Here is a 12,261-nt window from a genome sequence, read left to right as displayed (position 1 = left end):
ACAAGATACAAACAACATTGTTAGCTGCAGCAACAACATAATTTGTAGATTAAACTCCAGTTTGCTTACCCTTCTCGTTTTTCAGCTTAAGGCAATCCCTTCTAAAATGTCATCTCTTATGACAATTTCAACAAACAAAACCACAAGAGTCCTAGGTAGACTTCGTCTGTTTTGGTTCACACTGCTTTTGCTAACATGTGGATTAGTTCTTTCTCTAACTTCACCTACTAAAGCAGCAGGCATAGGTTTACCATATTCTTCTCTACGAATGTCCTTACTTAGAATCGGATTACAAACCTATCAAACGTCAAGCTTATTGACCTAGAGGAATTACATTGTAACAATATTATTCCAACTATCATTGAGGATAAATGAAAAAAACATGCACCTCATCATCAAAGCCAGTCTCAGCCAAACTGAATTGAATAACAACCGTATTGGATTCATTAGTATGCTCACAATCGATGCCTCTTCGCCCATCTTTAAATGAAACTGAAGTTGCATGCAATAGACCCTATTGGTCGCAGATGGCTCTTGTACACATTCGATGAGGCACTCATTAGTCCCCTTGTGGTCTTCTCTTGCACGTTGTTAAACAGGATATTACGAGCCAATGTCATCCAAACAACACCTAATGATTGTTTATTTAGCATATCCCAATCAGATTCCTTCACCAATCTTAGCTTCTACCCAAATAGGGGTAAGTCCATATTCCTTTGATGTAGGAAATTCTTGGGAAAAGTATACTAGAAGTGTCATAACTTTTGTATGACGTTTACTTGAGTGCCATAATTTTCAAAACTTTTACTTAAGTGCCATAACTTTCAAAAATTGTTCACTTGAGTGCCACGTTGACGTGGCAATCGGAAAAGCCGACGTGGCAGTAGGGAAGTTACCGTAGCATGCCGGAAAGCCGACGTGTCACGTTGGAAAAGTTACTGTAGCACTCAAGTGAACGATTTTTGAAAGTTATGGCATTCAAGTGAACGCCGTACACAAGTTATGTCACTTTTAGTGTACTTTTCCCGAAATCCTTAATCTCCATCTTCTAAAAATCAAAATCATTCCGATAAGATCTATTGACACTTTTCCTTTTTCTATCCACGATTCGCTTCAACTCAGCTTGGCTCTAATACAAATTATAGCAGAAAATGAGCTTTCAAATAATAAAATAAACAAGCCAAAAAATGAATCGGATACTAGATTTATGTAGTTTGATCGATGTGACCTATTGACGGGGAGAACGTCATGGGATTCCACTATAGATCAAGGGGAAAAGTACACTAGAAGTATCATAACTTTTGTACGGCGTTCACTTGAGTGCCATAACTTTCAAAACATTTACTTAAGTACTATAACTTTCAAAAATCATTCACTTGAGTGCCATGTTGACGTGGACGTCGGAAAAGATGACGTGACAGCCGGAAAGGCGACGTGGCACACCGGACAAGTTGCGGTACCACGCCGAAAAGTTACTGTAACATGTCGGAAAGCTGACGTGGCATGCCGAAAAAGTTACTGTAGCACTCAAGTGAACGATTTTACTCCGACGTAACACTCAAGTGAACGATTTTTAAAATTATGGCACTTAAGTGAACGTTTTGAAAATTATGGCACTCAAGTGAACGCCATACACAAGTTATGGCACTTCTAGTGCACTTTTCCCATAGATCAAGTGATGAACAAAGACTACAATTATACTCGAGTCACTGAAACATTCTCGGTGTTTTCCAGGCCTTAATGTACTCAAACGGTGTTTAACCTCACAATCCTTCCGAAATAATTGCTTCATCTCACAAAGGAATTCACAATTCTGGCAAAACAATACACATGGCATTTTTAGTAATTTTTTAATATTATGTGAAATTTTCCTAAAAAAAGTCTATCCACATGGTGTCCATGTGGCAATTTTAAAAAAAAATCCACATGGATGCCATGTGTAATATCTTTTTACAAAATAAGCTAAAGTATTTTTAAAAGGTTACATTAAATTTAAAAAATTAGCTAAATAATTGAAAAAAAGATTAAAAAAATAGAGAATTGAGATCTGTTGTATTAGCGAGGGCTTCCAAGCCCTCAACGCGGTTGTTGCCCACCATTGCCTACAATGGCTAGCCGACGGGGGTCGCCAGGCGACCGGAGGGGCAAGTGAGGCCTCGCCATCGCAAAACAGCCTCGCCTTGTTCTGCGAGGTCCAGCCTTGCCTTAATTCCCGCCGGCCATCCCGCACCCTCATCGGTCATTGCCGTTGATGGTGGGCAGCGACGATGAGGGCTTCCAAGTCCTAGCCACTATAACACAGTTTTTTTTTATTATATAGTTTTATTAACTTTTTTTAGTTTTTTTTTAATTTTTTTAACTTTTGATTTTTTTATTTATTTCTGACTTAGAAGCTCCGGTGAGCCACGTAGATGTCATGTCAGATTTACGGCAAAGCTACCAGAGTTGGCATCGAAATAACCGTTTTTCAATAAAATTGGTATTTAAGTGATAAAAAAAAATATTGGTGCTAAAGTGAGCACCGTGAACAAATATTGACACTCCTAATGTCCTATTGCCAGTAAACGCCCATCCGTCCTCCACTCACTCTCTCTCCTCTCCATTTCTCTTGTGGATCACCCCCCTCCCCCCGAGCACCCTCACCTCTCCCTTGAGAACTCCGCTGAACTCACAATCACTCGAGCCAACTCCGGCGATGCCATTGATCAAGACCGATGAGCTATGTTCAGCTCAGCCCCACTTCAGCCCATCATCGACCCGCCATAGCTCACCATCGCTCGCTACTTGGCCATAGTTCCTGCTTGGACTGCGATGCCCGAGGAGTAGGAGGAGATCAAGCTTGATTCTTCGTCCTTCCCACTCCCGTGTTTTTAAGGTGAAAATTCTAAAGCAAGTTAAGATCTAAACCTTGCTATTGGATGGTTTAATAGTAGTTCGTTTAGTGCGAATTGAGTCTCGAGGAAATGGGTATGCCAAAGAAGTTCTCGGCTTGCATGGGAGGGAAGACGACCTTGTGGATTTGATCCGTTGCTCGTTCTAACCTTCCCAAGTCCTAGGTAACAAGGATTTATGGTTGGATCGTTCGATTGGACGTTGGTTTAACGTGAATTGAAGCTCACCGTATAAATAGGTATCTCGGCCGTGGACTTAGGACGAAAAAGTGAGAAGTTCACGAAGTGCGGATTGGCTCTCTTAGTAACGCAGTCGATAGGTGGTCCCGCGGGTGGATTGTAGCTGGGACAATCCACCTAGTGGATGGATCGAATGGCTTGAACGCGGGCCGAGGAAGCCTAGTAATATCGGCTGAAAGTGGTATACAAGGTTGTTGTGCAAATGTGAGTTTGGTTGCATCTGTTAGTGTATGTAGTCTGATAGGTCAGATTTCTTGAGTCGTGTTGGTTAGCCTAGTTCGAGGTCGTGTGAAAGAGGACTTTTGACTCTCCCGCCAAGGGTTCTCCGTTGTGAGCTTATTGGAGAGATTGCGTATAATGTAGATTCAATTATTTATTGATCTAATTCAGTTGAACGATTATTAGACAGTTTAGTAGTTTTGATTAGAGGCTTTTTTGCTAAGCTCTAGCTCATTCCTGCTAGTGGTTGCTTTGTCTCAGTTAGACAGCCATGCCGATTACACCCCCCACCCCTAGCCTTATTTACGGTGCTCCCTTTGACTTCTCGTATGTTGTGGAGGATATTACCGGGCCAGGGGGGTTGTGCTACTAGTTTTGTGAGGCTGATGATGACCTTGGAGCTTGCAATGGAGCCAAACAGATTTGCTACATATCGGTTCTTTGCCGTCTTTAAGAGACATGATAATAACAGACTTACGGGACCGATCCCATTTGTACCTTCTAGTAGTGGCGGTTCACGGTAGGCGAGATGAGGTCGGAGCTTGGACGTGTGTACAGGTAGGCTTTTGGACGCAAGGTGACACGACGGCTACTTTTGGACGGAGGTCATGTAATGGCTAGACAGGATTGGTAGAGTACATCAGCGGTGATAACTAGAGGGAGCTGGTCTCATTTTGGTCGTCCTTCTATGGTTTGATCTCGTTTTGTTTTAGAGCGATGTATTTAAACTATTATCACATATAAAAAGGATCTATTTTATAAAATGTGTCGAATAGTCTTTCTCCTTGACTACTACACGTTAGGAAGCCCTACTAATACGGCCATATCCCTTTAGAGCATCGTGCCTCCCTTTTTTTCCTTTGCATGCACTTATATTGTTTTTCTTTTGGGCATGAGCCCTATTATAACTGATATCAGATTAAAACAAAACACAATTTAGAGCATGGATTAATGTTAGAGTCCCCATAAGATTGGTATCAGAGTAAGGATTAAGGTCAGGACCTAAAAATGGGTGATTGATAAGGTTCCACAGCGTGAGGCCTAACAAAAATTTGTTCCATAAGTTTAGATCTGGCAATCCTAATCCTCCTTCCCTTTTAAGTGAGCAAACTAGTTTCCATGCAACCTTGTGTGATCCATGATTTTCTGTAGAACCAGCCCATAAGAAATGTCAAATCCTCTTCTCAACCTCGTATATCGTTTGCTTTGGAAGTAAGAACATTTGCATTCAATAAGTACAAATAGAAATAAGGATCAATTTAATTAACAGTAGACGCCTTGCATAACTCATATGCTTCATGCCCTAACTTTCAATTTTCTTAAAGATCTTCTCTGTAAGATTCTTGCAGTCTGTGTAAATGAATCTTCTAGTAATAAAGGGAACACCCAATTATTTAATAAGGAGGGTACATGTGGAAAAAGGCATGTGGTCCAGTATAAGGAGCTTCTCATCCTCGTTTAACCCAAAAAAAAGATTTGGCACTTGTCAGGATTAAACTGTAGTTTTATGAGAGCTGCAAATTCATCAAGTGCATCTACAAGGCAAAGGACGGAGCCTACATCTCTGTGAGCAAATAAGAACAAGTCATCTACGAAGCAAAAGTGAGTAATCCTTTGTGTTTTGCAGTGCCAGTGATATTTGAAGAAGATGCAGCAACTTTCGCAATAACAATTCCATTGAAAATTTCCAAAAACAGGACCAAGAGGTATGGAGAAAGAGGATCACCTTGATGCAAACCATTTGTGCTATTGAAATAGCCAACCTATTCGCCATTAAAGTTCACTGAAAACTTTGGATTAGTGATGCACTCAGTTACAAGATCAACAAAGTACTGAGGTGTATTTAGGGTATTAAGGACCCCGATCACTGTATTCAATTTAACCATGTCGTAAGCTTTCATGAGATCAATCATTATGGCCACATGTTTACCTTGGCCTTGCTTACGGTAGTTGTGTCATAGATCTTGGCACAATAGGATAATCTCTGAGATATGTTGCCTAGTGACGAAAGCAGTTTGGTTGAGATCGATGATTGTAGGAAGCATGGAACTTATTTGTTCTGCAAGTAGTTTAGATATGATCTTGTATAGCACATTAAGCCTTAACTGCAATAAAACCAAATCAACATACACTTGCTGTGTCCAAACTCTGAGAGGAACCTAACATACAACGAACAGAAAACAAAGAACAAATGATATACCAACGAACAAAGGAAACAACAATAATCAATTGTCTAATCATTTCATGCTCAATCCTGTGTCTTCCTCGTCGATCCCCAATTAATTAATCTTTGAACAAACTTTCCGGACTTCACCAGCTGTTCCGGTGAGCACGCCAATCCGACCCATTTTCACCATCGACACTCCAAAGTCCTTGAAGAAGGTGGATCCACCGGTCTTGACCTGCAACTCAAGGTACGCCTTGGTTTGGCTGTCATCGAGAAGTGCGGAGTCCGAATTGAAAAGGCCTCTTCTCTTCAGGATGAGATTGAAGTACTTGACGTCGAACGTCCTTACGCTTCCCGGGTCCATCTCAACTAGGGTGGTTTGATCATTCTGCTTGCACTTGAGCTTCAGTCTGGCTATGTAGTTGGAGTCGAGCGTAGGATCCGCATTGCCATTTCCGGCAAAGTTGTAGAGGCGGTAGGTGAAGGAAGAGCAGTGGGAAGTTCCGATGGTGTGACCACCTAGCCAATAGGAAATCAGAGTTAGCATGATCAAACTTTACAAACTACGTTTTCTCCTTGTAGTGCTGCCTGCATTCATAAATCTCGGGCTCAAGTTACAGTTTCTTCCTGATAAATTTATGTCAATTTCCACAAAATGATTGTCAAAGCAGCATATGAAGCAATAATTGGAGATTAGGTGTTACCAGATAGGACGACAAGGTCCTTCACACTGAGGCCTCTCCTTGCAAAACCTGCTTTCAGAGTTGTAATGTTGGCCGTAGGTGGTACTAAATTTTGATCTGCCTCGTCCAAACTGGAAACGTTCCCATCTCTTCGTCCGGTTTCCACATCATAGGTAAGTCCTCCGGTCTAAAGTGACAAAAAAAAAAAAAAACCAATATGATATTAAAATGTTTTCCGTATTAAAAAGAACATTTTTTTGCCGATGAGATAGCATGGATTGTTTGTGAAAATCGAGAATTCTACTAACGTCATACTTATGCAACGAACATCCAAATTGCAAAGAACAAATTAAAGGAGGTGATGCATGCATATGCGCACCGCTACGACGACATCTCTAGCGACAAGGGCCAAAATGTCAGCACAGGAGACAATGCCCGGGCATGCCTTCTCCAATGCCGTTTTGACTCTATCAATCGTTTCGAAACCTCGAAGGCTGAGATTCGGCAGCGCGTCCTTCTCGGCTTGATGGGTCGGAGAGTTCAATAGTACTGAACCTTCACAGCCCTGTGGAAAAGCCCAGAACATAACATGATTCAGCTGTGAGTCCATGAAGACAATAGTTCGTAACCAAGGATGAATCTAGACAAGTATGTTGAGGAGCCAAATACCATTTACTAGTATGTAACTTGTTCTAATACGCATTTCCCATTTTATCATATTGTTATCCCTCCTGAGGGAAGCCCAAGATCTAAATCCTCACCCTCTTTTTTCACCAATAACTTTTCTTCTTAGAATCCGAACATTAGTTACATGAAAATAGTCACATTATTAGCCAATGGTGAACTTCACACGCATGGCCGGAAGAGAAAGCACGTGAGCTCACTCTCTCACTTACCCTAACGAAACAGTCATGAAAATGCAACCTCAAGAGAGGGCCAGAGAGACTCGGAGCGACAGACATGACTTGACCGATGACCTCCTTCACGATCGCCTCTGCGTTCGGGCACGCCTTCTGGTAAAACCCTACTTTGAGACCCTGACCCTGAGCGACCTCAGGGACAAGAAACAAGAACACAAGCTGAAGCAACAAACAAGACAAGAAGAGCTTCGGACAAGCCATTGCTCTGTGCCAAGAAGAACGATGATTGTTATCACTTGATCTTAGTGTCTCAATTGTGGATGTTTCCCAAACAAAACGCTTTGCCTTTTATATATGCTTAACACCAACTGGTTGAGCCTTGATTTATGGGCTGTCATTAGCATGACAGTTTAGCATACTCTAGTTATTTGCAATATGCATTTTCTTATGATCCGACGTGCCATGACTTTGTCCTTTCTTGATTGGAACACGGCTTTGAGCCTTTGACTTCGGTTTATTTTAAGGGGCACGATGGATTTACACCACCGAATCGATGTTTAAGAAAACTCATGAAAGGCACACATGAGAGCATGAATAATTTCGCATGATATGTCTTTGCCAACTTTCCATCTAGCTTGATACAAAAGGCTCACCGAATAAGTTGATAAACAATGAACCATTACGCAGCCACGATGAGCTCCTTCGTCTAAAATTGGAGAGTTGACCTCTCTCGTGGTGTGGCCAGATCATGTGGTAGCTCAACTCAAGTATTATATTAGCGTGATTCGAACAGTAATCGTACGATCAATGTGGCCAGTAACGTCGTCCAAAACGCTCGGCATGTTACTTGGCCAATTCGGTCTGAAAGTAACATTCCACCGTTTGGCAGAGGATATCCTAGTGAAGGTTGTAGGGTATTGCGCGGCTTTAGTCAAATGAGAGAGAATGGGGAAGAGAGGTTCCTTAAGTCGTTCGTGCTTACCAAGCAAAGTGTTAATATAATGGGCACGGGAATCTATTCATTGTTCCAAAAGGATCATTTGACTTGGTCAAAGTACGTCATTGGCGCATGTTAGAATAACTGGGGATACGATATCACCTTTTATGGCTCCGACGGACGAGTATATTTAGACCGATTTAAGAGCACACGATCGATCTCATTGGATCGGGACAGTTCTCCTCCTCCCCACAGTCGGGCAACCGATTACCGAAGCGGGAGGCTTCTTCCCGCGGGGCCCGAACCCGCAATCACTCTTCTTAAGGCGTGCGGTTTGGTGATGAGTAGAGTTAAATAACCCGAGAAGGCCTTCGAGTTTGGTTTCTTATGATTTAGATCAATTGGGTGATGTGTGCGCGCGATAAGCGAACTATTGTTTGATTGATGTCAATGGAAATACTGATAGATTATAGTGTATGAAGATGGACGTCAATGGATGAATGCTAACGCGTGTTGTATTATAATCAGAACCAAGGCATACAAGACAGGCTAACAACCGATGATCAAGTTCGGGATTGACAAAGTTTACCACCAAAGCTCATAGGACGAACCACCCGCTAATGATACAGGACTTCGGAATAGGAGAAGCTCACAACCAAGGCCTACAAAAACACCACCAACCGAGGATACGGTGCTTCTTGGCTCACCACCATGTAGGAATCCACCTTCCAAGGATAGATATTTGCTCACACAGAGACAAATCTCATGTATTTCCATTATTCAAAATCGATTGTCATACATTTGAGATTTGGCCTCTTTTTATAGAGGGACTATTTCATAGGAAATAGACAAACATAAATACGTGGGAGCTACCCAACGTTAATGGTATATGAACTAGAAAGCACAATAAAGACCTAGGAACTAGTAAATGCCTTAAAACACCTGGAGACTTGAAATTTGACTCTTGAAACCTACAACAGTCTTAAAACTCATAGAACAGGGACTAAAGACATTTGAATAGTGCAAAGTAATTAAATTTAGACTCTAAATTTGTTCATTAGCCTAGGTAGCCCAATTGATCGGCAAAGGAATTCGTCCAAACCAGTCTCCAATTGCTAGGTAGTCGATTGGTAGTCTCATAGTCAATAATGATGAACTTGTAAGTCGATAGCTAGGTAGTTGATTGACAACCATGAAACCGACAACTTATCCACCGAATCGATAACTTTTCCACATAATCAACATCCTCAACTTCAATCGGCTCGATACTCCCACATTAGTCTCCCTAGGTTGTTGAAGATTTGTCTTCAAATTAGTTCATCTCTAGGATCGAAAGTAACCAATTCGCCACAATTATCCTTATCGTAGGAACTTTACTCTAACAAATTTCTCAAAACAATTCTGCAATTAGATAATATATTTTCTCTAATCCTATGACATTCTTCAATGTTGAAAACACTTCTGCAAACTTTTTCATTAAAGAATACATTTCGGAGTGTAGGAAACTCTTTCTCACTTGGTTGGGAAAAGTACACTAAAAGTGCCATAACTTATGTACGGCGTTCACTTGAGTGCCATAACTTTCAAAACGTTCACTTAAATGCCATAACTTTCAAAAATCGTTTACTTGAGTGATACATCGAAGCAAAATCATTCACTTGAGTACTACAGTAACTTTTCCGTCGTGCTACAGTAACTTTTCCGCACGTGTCACATCAGCTTTTCCGGCATCTAAGTCAACATGGCACTCAAGTTAACGATTTTGAAAGTTATAACATTCAAGTGAATGCCGTACAAAAGTTATGGCACTTCTAGTGTACTTTTCCCCACTTGTTTTGCTTTTAAACACATGCATGGAAAAATTAATATTTTGTTTGTGAATGGTTTTCTTAGCTCCTATTTCAGTCAAGAAAATGTTTTCCTTACTATTGTTTCCCTCCTCAGGTTGAATATTGTGAGTCATGGATGGCTTTCCTATCAAATTGTTAAGATCTTCCAAGAAGCAAATGGCAAGCATCCATGAGAACAACATCACATCATACTTCATCATTATATTTTTTTAAATAGAAAATTGAACAAGACATCTATTATCTATACTTACATTTTTCCCTTTGCGAAGCCAAGAAACCTTATAAGGTTGTGGGTGTTTCTTCATCTTAAAGTGCAAATTTATCCATCATTGTTGTAGCCACTACATTCTCACAGATTACCCCGTTAATGATAACATCACATACTTTCCCATGCGAAGTACATTTAGTGTGAAAAATATTGTTGCAAAGCCATGTGCCTTCTTTACTAGGAGTAGCATTCAAGATTCGATGTGGGATTGGAGACTCTCCTGTTGGCGTGAGCTGTAATTCCCTTTTGTGTAGGAGATTTGATTTTTCCTCCTGATTTGTAGAGAATTCTTTTTCCTATTTTGTAGAGACTTGACTTGTAGAAGAAGTCCGTTTGATTGTATATTTATGAGTCTGTACATATTTGATAAGATAACAAAGAAGAAAAAGAAAAAAGAGAGAGGGTGTGGTGTTTGACCGAGGACGTAGGCACATTGCCAAACCTCGTTAAATTGAGTGTTCTTTATATTCTTTCTTTACTTTTTAACATCTCCTTGATCTACATAGATAACTTTTTCTCCCTCCTTCAAACCTTCATTAGAGCTACATGAGCTTTTATTTTCTTGTCTTGAATCTCTATTTCTAATGGAGAAACAATCTTATGATTTGGACATTCGAAAGCAATATATCTTATGATTTGGACAAGTAAAGGAAATATATCCCCACCCTTGGCACTTGAAACACTTACGAAAATTGAATTGATTATGGCAATTGGAACTATATACTCCATCACTCTTAGGAAGTGACTTTGAAGCGGTTGCCTTAGTAGTAAGAGTAGAGGGACTCTCACCTTTAGAATAGTATTCTTTTCCCGAGAGCTACTACCACATGCTTCTTTAAGTTGTCATTTCATTTTTAGTGCAAGTTGACAAACATTATTGTAAGTCCAATAATGTTGTAGTTGGATAACATTACCGATTTCTAATAGAAGTCCACCAAGGTAGTGGGCAACAGTTTGATCCTTTAGCTTAGAAACATCACAACCGAGGTTATCACATTATGTTCTATATTCTTCCACAAATGGCTTTTTGTTTGAAATTGTGAAACTTGATAAAGGCATCTTGCCAGTAGTTCTTCAGTTAGAACATCTTTTTCAATTATTTCTTCTTCTTCTACCAAGTTGTGATATGGCTCCTTTCTTCATGAGCTCTTTGCTTTTTCAAGTGCTCCCACCAAACAGAAGCATATTTTTTTAGCTTGATGTGATGACCTGAATTTTTTGCTTGTTTAATTAGTGAGTAAATCGACTGTTGTAATGACAATTATGTGGCGATTATGTGGTAAATGAGGAATTATATGAAGTTAATGAAGTGTGATTTTGGGGCTTAATATTATGTCATGTGAGATTATGAGTTGTGGAATAATATTACGAGTTATGGATGACGAAATGAGAGCTGGTTTTGGAAATTGAGCGCGATTGGAACACGAATTGAACCCATGACCGAAACCCACTTAAGACCCCTATATAAAGACTCCCTCTCTCTCTTCCCTCACTCTTTTCCTTCCCCCTCTTCGTGTGACCCATCCCGTTCTCTCATGATTTCTGCCCAAGAGAGACCCATGCACACACCGAGCCTTCTTGCCATTTGTTCAAGCTTCTCAATGGCGACGGCCACGACGATCATGACCTTGGCTCACTATTGACAACCCTTGCTTATCCCTCGAGCCTCGATGCCTCTCGTCCTCTTCTTCCTAGAGCTCTTGGGCCCATACTTCCAAGGAAGATCCGAGCTTTGTTCAGCTATGGATTGGCTTTGCTTTCGCTAGGTTTCGATCCTAAGGCAAGTAAAGCTTCTAACTCTTATGTTTACTTGCCGATTTCTCATTCGATCGACCACCATACAATATTTTGGAAATGGGTTTCTGAAACTGAAGCTCATCTTGTAAGAGCTAGGAAATGAGGTCAACTCGACAATCCATTGCTTGATTTATCATCTGTGAGGCTTTGGTATATGGATTGTGTGAATTTTTGCTAATTGAGCTCGAAATTGAGTCGCCTAACCCATAAGGGTTCGGCCATGCCTGTGAGATGGGCGTATAGTGTGTGGTTTTGAGTTTTGGACTTTGTCCTTTATTGGGCGTGTGGAGTATGGTGTCGAAGCATTGTCAGATTGTCCTGTCACAATGTCAAGTTATATTGCATCTAA

The 12,261-nt window shown here is 40.7% G+C and overlaps 1 protein-coding gene and 1 long non-coding RNA gene across 2 annotated transcripts in view; both read right to left on the bottom strand.

Annotated features, from left to right (window-relative positions):
* Positions 1 to 2,582: 2,582 nt before the first annotated feature.
* LOC125314460 overlaps positions 2,583 to 12,261 on the bottom strand; it is a 28,257-nt gene continuing 18,578 nt past the window's right edge. The window contains exons 2-3 of the long non-coding RNA XR_007197944.1: positions 11,588 to 11,603; positions 2,583 to 2,595 (exon numbers count right to left, since the gene is read on the bottom strand). This is a non-coding gene — a long non-coding RNA (uncharacterized LOC125314460). The remainder of the gene's footprint in view (positions 2,596 to 11,587; positions 11,604 to 12,261) is intronic.
* LOC115730489 (peroxidase 27-like) lies at positions 5,531 to 7,360 on the bottom strand. Its single transcript, XM_048276787.1, has 4 exons — positions 7,097 to 7,360; positions 6,580 to 6,765; positions 6,222 to 6,387; positions 5,531 to 6,036 (listed from the first exon to the last, which is right to left on the bottom strand). The coding sequence occupies exons 1-4, from the start codon at positions 7,319 to 7,321 to the stop codon at positions 5,630 to 5,632; spliced, it is 984 nt and encodes a 327-aa protein (XP_048132744.1). The 5' UTR covers positions 7,322 to 7,360; the 3' UTR covers positions 5,531 to 5,629.

The sequence above is a fragment of the Rhodamnia argentea genome, chromosome 3 (assembly GCF_020921035.1).
Source record: "Rhodamnia argentea isolate NSW1041297 chromosome 3, ASM2092103v1, whole genome shotgun sequence".
NCBI classification, from domain to species: Eukaryota; Viridiplantae; Streptophyta; class Magnoliopsida; order Myrtales; family Myrtaceae; genus Rhodamnia; species Rhodamnia argentea.
Note: the sequence above shows the minus strand (reverse complement) of the source record. Positions and strands in the feature narration are given on the sequence as shown.

Excerpts from the sequence above, each read along its gene's own strand:
- LOC115730489 (XM_048276787.1), bottom strand. The coding sequence starts at position 7,321 with ATGGCTTGTCCGAAGCTCTTCTTGTCTTGTTTGTTGCTTCAGCTTGTG. Across the intron at positions 6,766-7,096 it reads TTCATGACTGTTTCGTTAGG|GGCTGTGAAGGTTCAGTACT; the intron begins GTAAGTGAGAGA and ends GCTTTTCCACAG. Across the intron at positions 6,388-6,579 it reads CTAGAGATGTCGTCGTAGCG|ACCGGAGGACTTACCTATGA; the intron begins GTGCGCATATGC and ends TTGTCACTTTAG.